General features: G+C 40.4%; 1 protein-coding gene across 1 annotated transcript in view; it reads right to left on the reverse strand.

Moving 5' to 3' along the window:
• Positions 1-13,711, reverse strand: part of LOC145439197 (piezo-type mechanosensitive ion channel component 1-like) — a 46,232-nt gene that overhangs the window by 7,257 nt on the left and 25,264 nt on the right. The window contains 21 exon segments of the mRNA XM_080316687.1: positions 397-575; positions 1,194-1,382; positions 2,135-2,309; positions 2,372-2,473; positions 3,018-3,097; positions 3,439-3,596; positions 3,658-3,750; positions 4,654-4,735; positions 4,797-4,891; positions 5,177-5,241; positions 5,617-5,706; positions 5,770-5,935; positions 6,396-6,542; positions 7,976-8,184; positions 8,935-9,100; positions 9,161-9,277; positions 11,141-11,232; positions 11,301-11,416; positions 11,775-11,981; positions 13,018-13,113; positions 13,180-13,294. Of these exon segments, the coding sequence (XP_080172813.1) occupies positions 397-575; positions 1,194-1,382; positions 2,135-2,309; positions 2,372-2,473; positions 3,018-3,097; positions 3,439-3,596; positions 3,658-3,750; positions 4,654-4,735; positions 4,797-4,891; positions 5,177-5,241; positions 5,617-5,706; positions 5,770-5,935; positions 6,396-6,542; positions 7,976-8,184; positions 8,935-9,100; positions 9,161-9,277; positions 11,141-11,232; positions 11,301-11,416; positions 11,775-11,981; positions 13,018-13,113; positions 13,180-13,294 (2,739 nt within the window).

Below are 13,711 nucleotides of genomic sequence, written 5' to 3' on the forward strand. Positions count from 1 at the left end.
GCCCAGTATTGTCAAAAAAAAACTGAAAACTGTTAATAGGACACAGAAGTAGATAAAATCATAACCACTCATATGTAGTGCAGCCAGCCAATACCTACTAGAGTACCACGTAAAAGTAATAGTACTTTTTTACTGTCCAGTGACCACCTCTGACCATCCCTGGTACAGCATTTACTTGACACAGTGGAAGTGTACTGCGCTCCCAATAAACAAACTAAACTCTACAGTTCTATTATTAATATCGTTCCATCGTAAATCCGACAAATCATTATTATTATTATTTATTATTCATTTTTATTATTGTCGCACATTGGCAGAAACTTAGAATATCTCTCAAACATCTGGGACGATTACATCACCATTTTACCTCCGTAAAATCTTAAAATCTTTTCTGACCTGCTAAAGTCTCCGTTCTCCGACTCGTCGGCGTCCTCCCCGGGCACCTCCTCTCCTTTTGTAGCGACCGCTTCTTTCTTTGTGATGTCTTCGCTTTTCGAGTTGGTGTCAGCGTCAGATTTACTTGTCGTTTCGTTCTCTTCTTCAGTTTTTTCGGCTTTGTCCCACAGTCCGTGAATCTATCCGAACGGAACGTTACTAAAACCATATCACACTCGCACAAGTGGTCAGCAATGAGGCACTTTTACTTTTTCAGAGCGTACGTTCCCCCTACTCATACTACTGACTTCTGGCTATGTTTTTAGACTACTTATACTTCCGCTTGTCAGTATTGTAGGCAAAACTACTTACTTTCTACACATTTTGTAAAGTAGAAAGTTGTTTTGGGGTACGCTTGTTTTGGAATACGCTTGTCATGAAAAATGGGCAAGAGAGCCCCTGCATCACATTAACTGGAGACATTTTCGATGATTGTAGCTATTTGTAGTGTCATTGGTAATTAAACATTAGTAGCGAAGATGTACCACTGATTAACTGCAAAAAGTATGTGACCCATTGACCAAATCTACATTTTGAAACTATTTACTTGGGTAATTTTCACACGACTTGGAAATTGCTACTTCTACTTGAGTAGCAATACTGGCACAGCGACCAAACATACTATTTGGAATTACCTTCATTTTCCAAATAATTATGATATGCCTTGTAACAGAGTAGAATTTTAAGATGTTAACTCTACTTCTACTGAAAAAGCAACACTTTGACTACCTATGCAGGCTCGCAGCCGTAAAACTCACGCTGAGCATTTGCTTGTGGAAGAAGAAGGCAATCAGCTGTGCCAGATCCATTGTGCTCCACTTATCTTTTTGCTCAACGCCGATAATACGCGGGGGCCAGAACGGGTTGTTGGCGTGCAGGTTTTCTTCCGTCGCGGCATTCCACGGGATGAACTCGAATTGGAAAATCAACTTCAACAGGATGACGGCCTGTGAACGAAAAAAGAGGCATGCATCATCGCTTGAATGCGCAATATGCCAACAATCAATACTGAGAAGGTGGTATTGTCAAAATCATGACATTTTGAAAGTTGGCCATCATTCAGTAGCCTAAAAGTTCAGGATGGTAGCCCTACAGTTGAGCATGCGAACTTGGAACGCAACACCGAGCCTCAACGCCAAAAGTAATCCTTACCCTAACTACATCCGAAACATAGCCCAATCCTAACCCTAGATTTAACCCACACTCTGAAGTATTGCCTGCTCATACCAAAAACATACATACAAACATAGTAAGAACGAATTATTACGAAGTTCAAATACATACCATCATACGTTCGCAAATGAAGAATTGCCATTTGCACTTATCAAAATAAATATTTTCTTTTTGTTATAAATAACGCACTCACTATACCATGTGATAATGCTATAGGCTCAACAATACAATGTTGTATCTCCACGGACACGCACAGGCTCATGCTACATGATACGATATTGCCGATCTAAGTTTCAAGGCTTCAAATGTGATGGCTGATTTAGGTGTCAGCTCCAGTCTTCTAGGCCTGAAATTCAGGCAGTTTCATCAGTCTAGTTTGAATTTGCGAGTGAATCTGGAAATTCTGTAGGTATCGAGAGGTCTGCTTGCCGCTATTACGGCGACGTCGGCTGCTATACTAGGTAGCTTCAATCCATAGCTTTATCAACCCTTATAACATCACAGGAGAAAGGAAAACCGTCCTCACCTCCAAATAAAAGATGCAAAAGCTCCAAAATCGTTTTGTTGGACGCGGCGTAGACAGTGTTGACCAGAGAAATATCGCGATCGGAAGCACCAGCGACAAGATAGACGCGCTCAACATCAAGTTGAGTATGACCAGAAAGTAGCACACGATGTCCGTGCGGGAGATGATCGAATACCTAAACGTGCGACGTGAAGCAACATCAAAAGTTCACGGTCAAGACCGCGCGGGCAAACTCACCATAGCGCATAAAACAATCTCACAAGTCGCATTTGATCTTTGTCGAAATCGTGCGGTTTCAAATCGATAATTTGAGAGTCGTCGTCAGATTCGCCGCTGTCACTGTTAAATTGAAGTTGACAGAATGACAATGTTGCAAGTGTAACACTGTCAAAATTAGAAAGAACTTTTGGGATATGGAAGTGTTGCTTTTCAAGAGCAAAATTGGAGTGCAACAGATCATCGCAACCGGATATATCTCCGAAGAATGGGCCTATTAGTGGTGTCGTTTTGCGCCGGTCAGCCTGCAGACCCCGGACCAAATTTTCTTTTTGAAACTTCTTGCTTGTACACTCTTCAGACCGTTCATTTTCCATTTGAATTTAAAGCAAATCTCGAGATATCATGGAAATTACTACGTTTGCTTGAAATCTAGCACAAATTTTCGGTGTTACTGCTAATCCTACTTCAGGAGCATCGCTGACTACTTCCACTATATCAGGTTATGAGTCAAGAATCGGGGAGTTTTGCAGTTACAATTTTCGTTTCGTTGGAGTCGGGAGTGTTGATTACTTTCCAAGGTTGTAGCTCTTGCTCTTTCACAAAGGGCTGCGAGCATAAGGACGCATTCCGAATGGTATCGACTGAAAAAAAAATGAATATTCACCCATCGATTGGCAGCGTTTGTGCTCCGGGCTCTCCAGCATCTATCAGTATTTCCGTGGACGCGGTGTCTCGCGGCTGTGGCTGTTAATCAAATATCATTATAGTAATGTGTCTGCATTGACAGTTGAATCGAAAACAAGAGAAGACTCGACAATTTGATTCAGAACAATACTCCGCACACATTAACGCTCTGCGACCATGAAGGATTCAACCTCCTTATTGGCTGTTACATCATAATCACTTTTAAAACGGGCACAATGATTTATTAATATATTATATATATGTTAGGGTTACCCTAACTGATTGCAAGCCCAGAAATTATTAGCATACTGCATATTTCGAGATTTGTGGTTGCTAGCCACAGTTGTAACAGTCCCTAATTAGGACCAACAACAATAGGTAAAAAACAGCACTACAATTACCTCACGCAGTCGTAATTTCGCTAAGTCGTCCTTTTCGCTAGACAATCGCAGTGCGACATTGCGATAGTCGCAGCTGGCGGTGTTCAGCCACAGAGTGAGCGTGTCGACGCCAGAGAGGCAGAGCTCATAACAGAAAATCATCCCTTTCTTGAATTTTCCTGAGAATTACATCCAACAATAGAACTAGAATCGCACCACGGATGTCGCCGTAAAACAAACCTCTCTCTTTTTGCTCTTCCTGTTCTACTGCAGCAATGAGATTTTCCGTCGATCTACCCGATAAGGTTTCCTTCGGTACAGGAACATGGTCCTCTAAATATCAATATCCAGTGATGGTCAAAGTAGTCACCTAGTTACTCAGTTGGAGTAATGTACCACTAGCAAGTACTTTCAAAAGTAATTTTTTAACCATTTTTGCAGTTATTCTGAGGAGGCTACTTTTGAGAGTGCAAAATACATCTTCAAGACTAACGCAATATGACTTACCTACCCAGACATAGGTACAATTTTCGTAAATACATTCAGTTACGGTGATACGGTAGCATTCACACGGTCATGATGACGATTTCACTCAAAAAAGTGACAGAAACTACCACAAAAACCACCTTCTACCTTAAAAACCGAAAGTATAAAAAGTATGTAGTTTTCAATAAAAACAGTTCAGGTAGAAGTGCAAGTGGGCAAAAGCTACTTGCAAACTTTGAAAAGTAGAACTACCTCATTGATGACCATCTCCGCCAAGAAAATGCAATTCTTTTGGCTGCTCTCCTTTTGTAGATATGAATCTTAAACTCAACTCCGTCAAAAGTGAATGCCATTTTCAAAAAATTGAGAAGAGTAATTATCAAGTCTCTCAACAGGTTTTTCCCTATGTTTTTGCAGCACGGCATGCTAATGGGCAGTTGGGCGCAGCAGTGAAGCTCGGAGTTGTGTCAGACCGCAACACTCCTCCTATCCGTTAGTTGTCAGCAGAGATTAGAGTAAATTTGAATTTGAGAAAGATTTCTGTCGGATTTGGGTGAAATATGGATTTACGAATTTTCTCAGGGATGGATTTAGATTCGGACATTCGAATAAATGTCAGCAGCTATCTGATTTGGAATTTCAAAGCACTAAATCGCTCATGTCTGGTAACCAAACATTAAAAAATTACCATACACATTCTAAAAACTGATGCTACTCGACGTCAAACATTCAAGAACAATGCTAACGCACCTCCTTCATCCAGCAATCTCTTGTCTTCTTCCCTCTCGTCCAATGCTTTATCAATGCCGACAGTGTCGATCGTATGCAGCAACTGCGAACGGTAACATATTTTCAGAAAAATCACACTATACATGATCAGAGTTCACGCTAACCTGAATGGGGTTCATAATATCTGTTTCTTTCTTTTTTTCCTCTTTCTCCTCCTCGTCCTCTTCCGTAAACATGTAATAATCGCCCGATCGCATTGCTGCGTATAAGGTGCTTTATTTACATGAGCAGTATGGACCATGCAACACAATCATTCATTTACAGGATGTAAGCAAAGGGTAGGCTTTCAACACAATTTTAGGATAGTTTGAAATGTTAAAGAAGAGTTATTTTACTAATTGAAGTTCATACAGATGCATGAAGTTAATCATTTCTACATGTGAGATACATCACTTCAAGAAAGAAAATGAAGAATAGGGTCACTCATACACGTGTAAGGTGCCAGAGCGATATTGCCCTGCTGTAACATAGATAGAACACATACCGTCGGTGTGTGTCACCAATTCTCCCCGTCCAATGTTGGCATATTTCTTTCGGATGGCAATCATGCTGTAAAACAAATTGGAGCATATCATAATCTCCATTAGCATCATCATATTGGCATGACGCTGGTTCAAAGTCGATTACCGAGATTATTTTTTTGTTAATCTTAAGACAACACGATTCCAAGCCACCCTGGTCTTGGTATTGAACACAAAATCCTTACCATGCCAAGATGGTAACAGGGAATAGTGTTGTGATGCACATAACTGACTGACTGCATCTCACACTAGGACCAGCGGATAATTTAAGATTCAGTAGTTCTACAGTAGGTTTAAGAGCGATATATAAAAACTTCGCTAATATTTCAATAATGCAACCAGACTATTACTGAACGTGCCCAACTATCAGACCTATATCTCAATCGCCGACCTACGCACTCACTTATCTTTGATCTGACCGATGCTCTGGTCTTCTTCCTGCTCTCGAGACTTGACGTCCTCGATAAGCTTCTCTCGAAACAGTTCGGCCCCTCTGCAACGCAGACTTCGGTTCGAAACAAAACACTTCACATTAAGAAAAACACTACAGCCAAACCTAGACGCCATCTTTATGGAAATACTCATGTCTTCGGAGGTGTGCAGGAAGTAAAACGATTGAAAGATGCGACGTTGAATGATCAGGAACAGGAAACAGACAAAGTCCCAGGTCAGCCCGGCGTTCGAGTACACGGTCGGGGTTGTGCATTCGCCGTACGAAGCGCCTGAATACGATATAATCAATTGGAAGCACAAATTTCATGGTTTCTCTCATCACAACATCCATTGCAGGAATACAATTAATAAATAGTATAATATTGTATCTTATACTTAAAAGTTTGTTGTCATCATTGCTACAATGTAAATTTGAAGTCTGTTTTCTGACTGTTACATCATACTTTGCCATATTGGTTTTACTTTTGCATTTGTGTGAATCCCTTTAGGGTGACGTAACTTTTGATACGAGGCATCGGAAAAGTCTTCAAGTTTGAATTGAATGTATATGTATTCTTGCAGTGGTTGTTGCAAAAGCAATCTTGAACTACTGCACCACGAACCAGTTATTTAAAGTCTCAGCATTGGACAAATCACTATTCCAAGATACATTTTATAACATTTCTGACGTATGCTTCCAACAACACATTGCTACCGCAATAAAATTGCCAAAACGTGCGTCACACAGACCTGTCAGTCCTTCATAATCCGCCGGTCTTGAACACACGAGATTCATGAGTTGAACAAACCAACAAGCGCGCGTCACCAGAACGTCGATATACACACAGGCGGTGATTTGCAGCCATATTTTCGAAATGATCACAGCGACGTTGTAACCTGTCACGAAAATGTCATGCAAACAATTAGGTCCTACGAAATGGTATAATTTCCCGCCTGGTAATTGACTAGTTGCGAATTTGCAGATAATTCTCCGTCGAGCTAAGTATTCGCGTGTAGTCGCGGATTTTCCTAATGATTTGTTGAAACGTATTAGGGCAATTTATAACTTTTGGCATCTTCTTTCAGCTATACGTATTTTGATGTTTTACGCCCTGCACGTGACACAGAAAGGAGTAAAATCTAGGGATGGTGTGAACGTGAGGTTCACGTTCGCGTTCTGTGTGTGAACCTCGGAAATTTAGAGGTTCGCGTTCACAACAGAACCTTGGTAGGTTCTGCACTGTGAACCTTTTGGTAAATTGTAATTTTCACTCCAATATAAGATCTTTGGCTCAAATTTATTGCATTTCAACTGCGGGCCACTCCATGCATGGTGCTGGCAGCATAAAAAATTAACACTAAACGAGCATGCACCATGCACCTCGACAACCTTAAAAGTTTTACTTGCTTTGTTGCAAAAATTTTCTCAGAATATCCAGCTTTCCGTTTGTGAATATTTAGTGACTCTCTGCTGTGAGCCTGACCCGCAATCGATATACGTAGTCAGCGAATGATGCTTAGTCAACCAATCAATGACATTGATATCGTCTTCTGATGTAAAAAATCGAACGGTCGTACTGGGTCAATCTTGACTTCATATCTTAACTGTATCATTAAACCCAAATCCGTGCGATTAAGGTGCGTGCTACTGCTGCATAACTTGTTGTTTGTGGTATCGGTAGCGAGTATAGAAACCCGTTGTACACTCTGCTCAATATCAATGTAGCAATACTCAGACTCCAAACACATTGTCCGGTCTGGCTAAGACCATTTAGGCGTAAGCTTATATTCCTTGGTAAGTCCTCGTCGAAATTGTTGGCAAAGCGACGGAATGTACTGATTTTATGCAATTATTATATCCTTTGATTACCGCGGTTGATACATTTAGCGACGTTTAAAACGCCGATATGTACTTCAGCATTGTGGCATTAAGGTGGGCCGAATCTTCGCTAGGTATCGTGTACATTAATATAGGGCATATTAGGCTATCACTTCATTGAAAGAAAGGGTTGGAATTAGCAATATGACGTCACATGACGTCACGAGGTTCACGTTCGTGTTCACACAGAACCTTTCAAAAAGATTCGCGTTCACACGAACCTGAACCTTTCAGAGGTTCACACCATCCCTAGTAAAATCCAAAATAAAATAGAAGAATAAAATGACTAAAATATAAAGATATACACTACGTAGATCATAGAAAACTCTGGGACATACTTGGAATCAAGAATTTAAATCTATCTATAAGAATAACTTGATCCGTAGATCTACTGGGCAGGACAGCATACTCATAAAATGCACAGCAGAATCCGCTGACAAATTGAACTTACCCAGCACAATATTCCATATTCTGAGCAGCTTGCTCGGTTTATCCACAAAGAGCGACTGGTGATACGTCATCAGATAGAAAAAAGCGACCAGATACCCCATGCAAAACAGTGACACCGTTGCGGTACCGGCAACGAAAATGAAGATGACAGTGACCCAAAACGAATACTGGAAGACCGCGACTTTCAGTTGATCCAAAAGATTTCTCGCTCTGGAAATAAATTCAACACGGTAAATGTGAAAATGAACTGACAAATTTGAGAATACACAGATATGATCGATGCTGCTGATATTTCAATATTTGTAAAACAATGGCATAGTAAGGCTTCAAACAAAAATTTAATCTCAAAATAGCCAGAATAAGTTACTGTCAGATAAATGTAATAATACAGCAAAACTCAACAAAAATAGATCTTAAAACAGTTTGAGAAAATGATATTTCCAATCGTTTATCAAGATATTACTACTTTCTTGTTCCATGTAAATCATTCTGTGTTCATTATCGCAGGAAAAAAAATTGCAGAAGAGTTTGCAGGATTTCGATGCCGCACATTCAATGAATTGCAAAAGGTCTCGAAAATAGGCAAAGTCATTATGAAACCAGAGCAATTAATTGTTCGGTGGACAAGTGTGTAGATATGAAGCCGTAGAATTTACTGAAGTCCACCGCTGATTGATAACTTTTACAATAACAATCATTCTTGAGTTGATATTTAGCCAGGAAGTCTTTTTTATAGATTTTAGAAAATTACATTACCACTATTTCTCAAATCCTGGTATCAGAGTGTGTAATGTGCACGGCAATTCGACCCTTGATCCCCTAATAAGCACATCACATTTTAAATAGTAGTAGTTGCCACTACTTCAAAATCATGTAGTTGCGATCGATTACATCAAACAAATTACGAGACTAAACCTCTCAGATATAATTTTCTAGACTAGGCTAATCAAAGGAACGTACTTCCTTGACATGAAATTTCGTTTCGGATTCAAAGCAGGCGTGACACCGTCCAAATACTTTGGCGAGAGATAAGTGTTGACCCCGCCGTGAACAGTCGCCTCGGCCTTGCTCTCGAAATAGAACACGTTCATCTGGCAGATGACGAATAGCAGCTGAAACACGTCCACTACAAAAACAAAGCAAGGCTATATCGCCTGGTGGGGACGCTTGACAATGAAACTATTACCGATTAAAGTCCTGCTAATGGGCGGGACGATGAAGTCCGGCAGGTACATCCAGCGGACCAGTCTGTTGCGAATTTGTCCCGAAGCGTGATCGAATTGGGTCCAAGGGTATTCGTGGCCTGCAAAACGGCGTTTGATAACACGGAGCACAGTTCTGCAATATCAGCGTCCGCACCCAGAGGTAGTCAGGAACGGGTACTTCAACTTTTTATGAGAACTCAAGGACTCAAATTTGGATTTTGCAAAGTAAAAAGTAGCTTTGGGTTATGCTTGCATAACCTTCTCAATGAATTTATCACGAAAACCGAACGAAAGAACCCCTGAACTATGGTAACTGAATATGTTCTCCAAAATTGTACCTATCTGTAGTGACATCGGTCAATGTGCATTAGTCTCTAAGCCGCGTCCTCCAATGCCAAAGGGGTCACCCTCCAATTCACTGCTAAAAGTATACGACCAATTAAACAAATCTACCTTTTGAAACTGCTTACTTTGAGTACTTTTGAGCTCATTATTTTCTACTTAGTGGTTTAGAAATTGCTACTTTCAACCCGGTACAAATTTGTGGCATTACTTCTACTACATTAACGATGCTGACCAGGTGAGAAAGATGATTTTAAGATTGACTATATTAGATAGTATTATCTGGCCGATATTAGGTACCGTAAACCGGGGTAACTTTGGACTTAAGGGTAACTCTGGACACTAAGCAGTAAAAGATTTAAATGGTTATTGATGGAAAAGGGTTGCCGCTGGATGTCCAATTCTTTTTCATGAGGCAAGAGTACCACAAGTAGTCTTAATAAAAGATGGATTCATTTCACTACCAGTTAAACTTGACTCAACATTGATAAATTAATGGCGGGGGTCAATTTCATCGAAATTGATGGCCATTAAACTTCTTACAACCAAACATAGATAGCATGTGATTCATAGATTCAAAACTTGGCAGCAGATACCTCTAAGTAGTCTTAATCCATGGCAAAAATCTCAGTGGGCTCACCCTTAGATCAATACAAGAAGATGTGATGTCCAAAGTTGCCCCGTCAAATTTTATCAGAACGGGGTAACTTTGGACAGTGGAAAATGTGATATTTAGAGCTCTGGAAAGTGGCTGCTTCATCTGTGTCAAAGTGTATCGTCAACTATATTCCTTATGACCGGCCTGATGGCTTTTTAAAATGGAATGAGAACGTCAACAAATTAAGAGTTTGCCAAAATATGAAAAATGGGTAGGCAATGAGCTGAGAGATTGTAATCGGGTGTAAGCTACTTCAAAAACTTATCAAATACTCCTAAAGATGTGCCTGCTGAATGTGGGATACCGTAAATTATGACAATACATCAATCAGAGGACATAAGAAAGGGAAAGTGTATCTTTTAAAGAACAGTAACATATTTGAAATCGGCAATAAATCACGGTAACATGCTTACTGTTTGCTGTCGATTGCTGACATGGCCAGTGGGATACCCCTCATCACCATATGTTATTTATAAGTCCTAATTGGTGAAGGCATGGGGGAAAATCGAGATAAGGGATGAATTAGGGGGCATTGCCCTTCATAAACTACCTAATTTTTTTTTTTGGGGGGGGGGATTGGATTTGGTAAAAATCATGCAATAGGCCAGACATAAACTATTTGTTTCAGTTTTAGCCACTGCTCTCATCAACTGTTACCAAATAAGCCTCATTTACGAGGTTTCATAAACAATAGAGTGTAAAGGCATACAAAAAAACTACATTGTCCAAAGTTACCCCACATGCAGGGGTAACTTTGGACACGGAAAATTTACGAAAATAAGGCACTTACTTATGACCATGAAGATTTTGGATTAGGTAATTCTAATCTTTGCTCCATGACCCATGAAAAACACAAAACTTGCCTCCCCTACAACCTAGCATTTCCAAGATACAAAGCGGAATTGTTGAAAATTGTCCAAAGTTACCCCGGTTTACGGTACCGGTACTCATGCAAACCTACCTTTGCTGCACCATATTGGAGGCATTCCTAGCGCAAAGCCATATTCCATGATCAACAACGTCATCAGAAGAAACGCGTATGCTTTCCAATACCTGGTAAAAACACGCGCATACCTATTCAAACCAAGCATCCTAATTACTAAACGACATGAAAAACTAACCTGGACAAGGGGTGTCTTTTTCTTATCAGCATGGCGATCACGAATAGTATTGAGTAGATCACACCGAAAGCATCAGCCCTTATCCAAATTGTAACAACAGCCATGACGTAGCAAGCCTGAAATACACAAGTACGTTATATCATGAGAAGAATAATATTGTTTTACAGAGCTACCTACCTCACATTAACATAGCGCATCCAATGATTAGCCAACATGATTGGAGCAATGTTAAATCTAGCAAGCAGGATAGCCTCTACGCTTCAAGACAATGATGAATAAAGAAATAACACAAATTTCAGCGATGGCCAATGCGATTCACGCGCGCCATCTCATTTAAGGCAATTAAGGCTACTTTCCTATGACCGGTAAGGCACTTCCTATTACTCGATTCATATCATACTATATGACTTCAGCGCAAATATACAATTGAGATACACAGATTAGTCAACACATATGACACTGAAGCAGACAAACCTCGACTCCGAATTTGTAGAACCAGTGATTGGCGAGATATTTCCCGCACGATATTATGTCATCATCGGCTTTGGAACGATCGATGCTGGGATAAAGCGCTGTCAAATTCGGATTCATCTTAACTTCTCTCCTGTAGAATCTCCTCCATTCCTGACGCCGCGTCACGATCCTCTCGAAGGCCAACATGATCAAGATGGAAATGTAGCCCTGTACACACGGGAATGGCAATTTTCACAGTATCGTAGCAGAGCGCAGTACAGCACAAATAGAGTAGCAATTTCCAAATTAGTAAAAAGTTAAATGTGGCATCTTTTCGAGAAAAGCGTAGGCAAATCTGCTTGATAGTTTTCTAGGTTCAACAACAAGCAAATAAGACTAGCACATTGCACTTCCAAGCACAGACATGAGCAACTGAGGAACAAGCAGAATCCACAGAAGGCAGTGAACTAATTACAGCAGTGGTTCCCAACCGGTGGGGAATTCAATGGTTTCTGGTGGAGAAAGACGCATTTGTTAAACATTATATACAGGATAGTCTACATATTTACGGCAACACATGCGCAATTACCGTTATCAGTTTACCGCTCTGGAATGTATGTATCCAAAATTGTATTGCGTGTTCTTCACGAAAACTCATTTTTTACTCGAGATAACCAATGATGGCGTCAGAAACACATCCAGCACGACCAGTATGACGTGAAATAATGCTTTTGCTAAATTTTGACTGTTGTCGGTTCACAATACGTTTGATGTTGCAGTTACAGGCGATTGTCTTGCGTACTGGTGCGGTTGAGTGTCTTGTGTGCTCAAACAAGCATATAGCTGCTCCATAAACTTTTGGGTAGTGGGGAATTATGTCTCGGAATAAATCCGAAGTGGGGAATGAAGACAAAAAGGTTGGGAACCACTGAATTACAGTAATCAGCGTCAAGGGTCTTAAGCAATCACCATCGTAAATATTCAAGGCCTAGTTTTACGTAAAAAGCTAATACTGTTAGGTAGAATCGGTGGTAGTGTGAAATTATAACCACTAATGCTTACTTGAAAGGTTATGATTGTAGTAAGTAAGCAAAACCTAAGTAGTTACAGACCTCATCTGTTTAAATTAGACGGAATTGTAGGCATAGACACATTCGCGATGTCAAGCTAGTTGGAGTAGTCAAATCGGAGTCGTAATTCCGAGTCTTACAACATTCAGGAGCGGAGGTGCGACACCCAACCGAGGGTTCGAAGCAAATCAAACCTGAGCGTGATAGAAATACGATCCTCCATTCGACATCTTAGAAAACCCAATCCAAGACATCAGGTCGTGGGTCACGATCTCGTTATCAGGTGGATTCTACAACAAAACATATAGGCTGGATTGATTACATCAACAACGCGAAAATTCGAGCCATCGTTTTACCGTAGACGTGTTAAAGCTGCAAGTGTAGTTTAACTTGTCGTGTTCGCTGCTTCGAAGTACGCTGACAAAGTCAAATTCATAGAACATGGACGCGATAATAAGTAGTCCGACGTATCTGCGTGAGTAAATTATAATCTTGGTTACCATCGACATGAATCAAAAACCGAGGACTGCCAAGTAGCTGAAAAAGGTCGACACTGAAAAGTACCACTGCCAAAGGGCTAAGGATGGTGTGAACGTGAGGTTCACGTTCGCGTTCTGTGTGTGAACCTCCGAAATTTAGAGATTCACATTCACAAACAAACCTTGGTAGGTTCTGCACTGTGAACCTTTTTCATCTATTACAATTTTCACTTCATTATAACATCTTTGGTTGAAATTTATTGCACTTCAACTGCGGGCCACTCTATGCATGGCGCTGGCAGCATAAAAAATCTAAAGTAAGCGACCTTGCACCTTGAAAATCTCAAAAATTCTACTTGCTTTGTTACAAAAGTTTGCTTGAAATATCCAGCTTTCCTTCGTGAATATT

The sequence above is a fragment of the Botryllus schlosseri genome, chromosome 5 (genome assembly GCF_051294905.1).
Source record: "Botryllus schlosseri isolate E-star chromosome 5, Bs_hap1, whole genome shotgun sequence".
Classification (NCBI taxonomy): domain Eukaryota; kingdom Metazoa; phylum Chordata; class Ascidiacea; order Stolidobranchia; family Styelidae; genus Botryllus; species Botryllus schlosseri.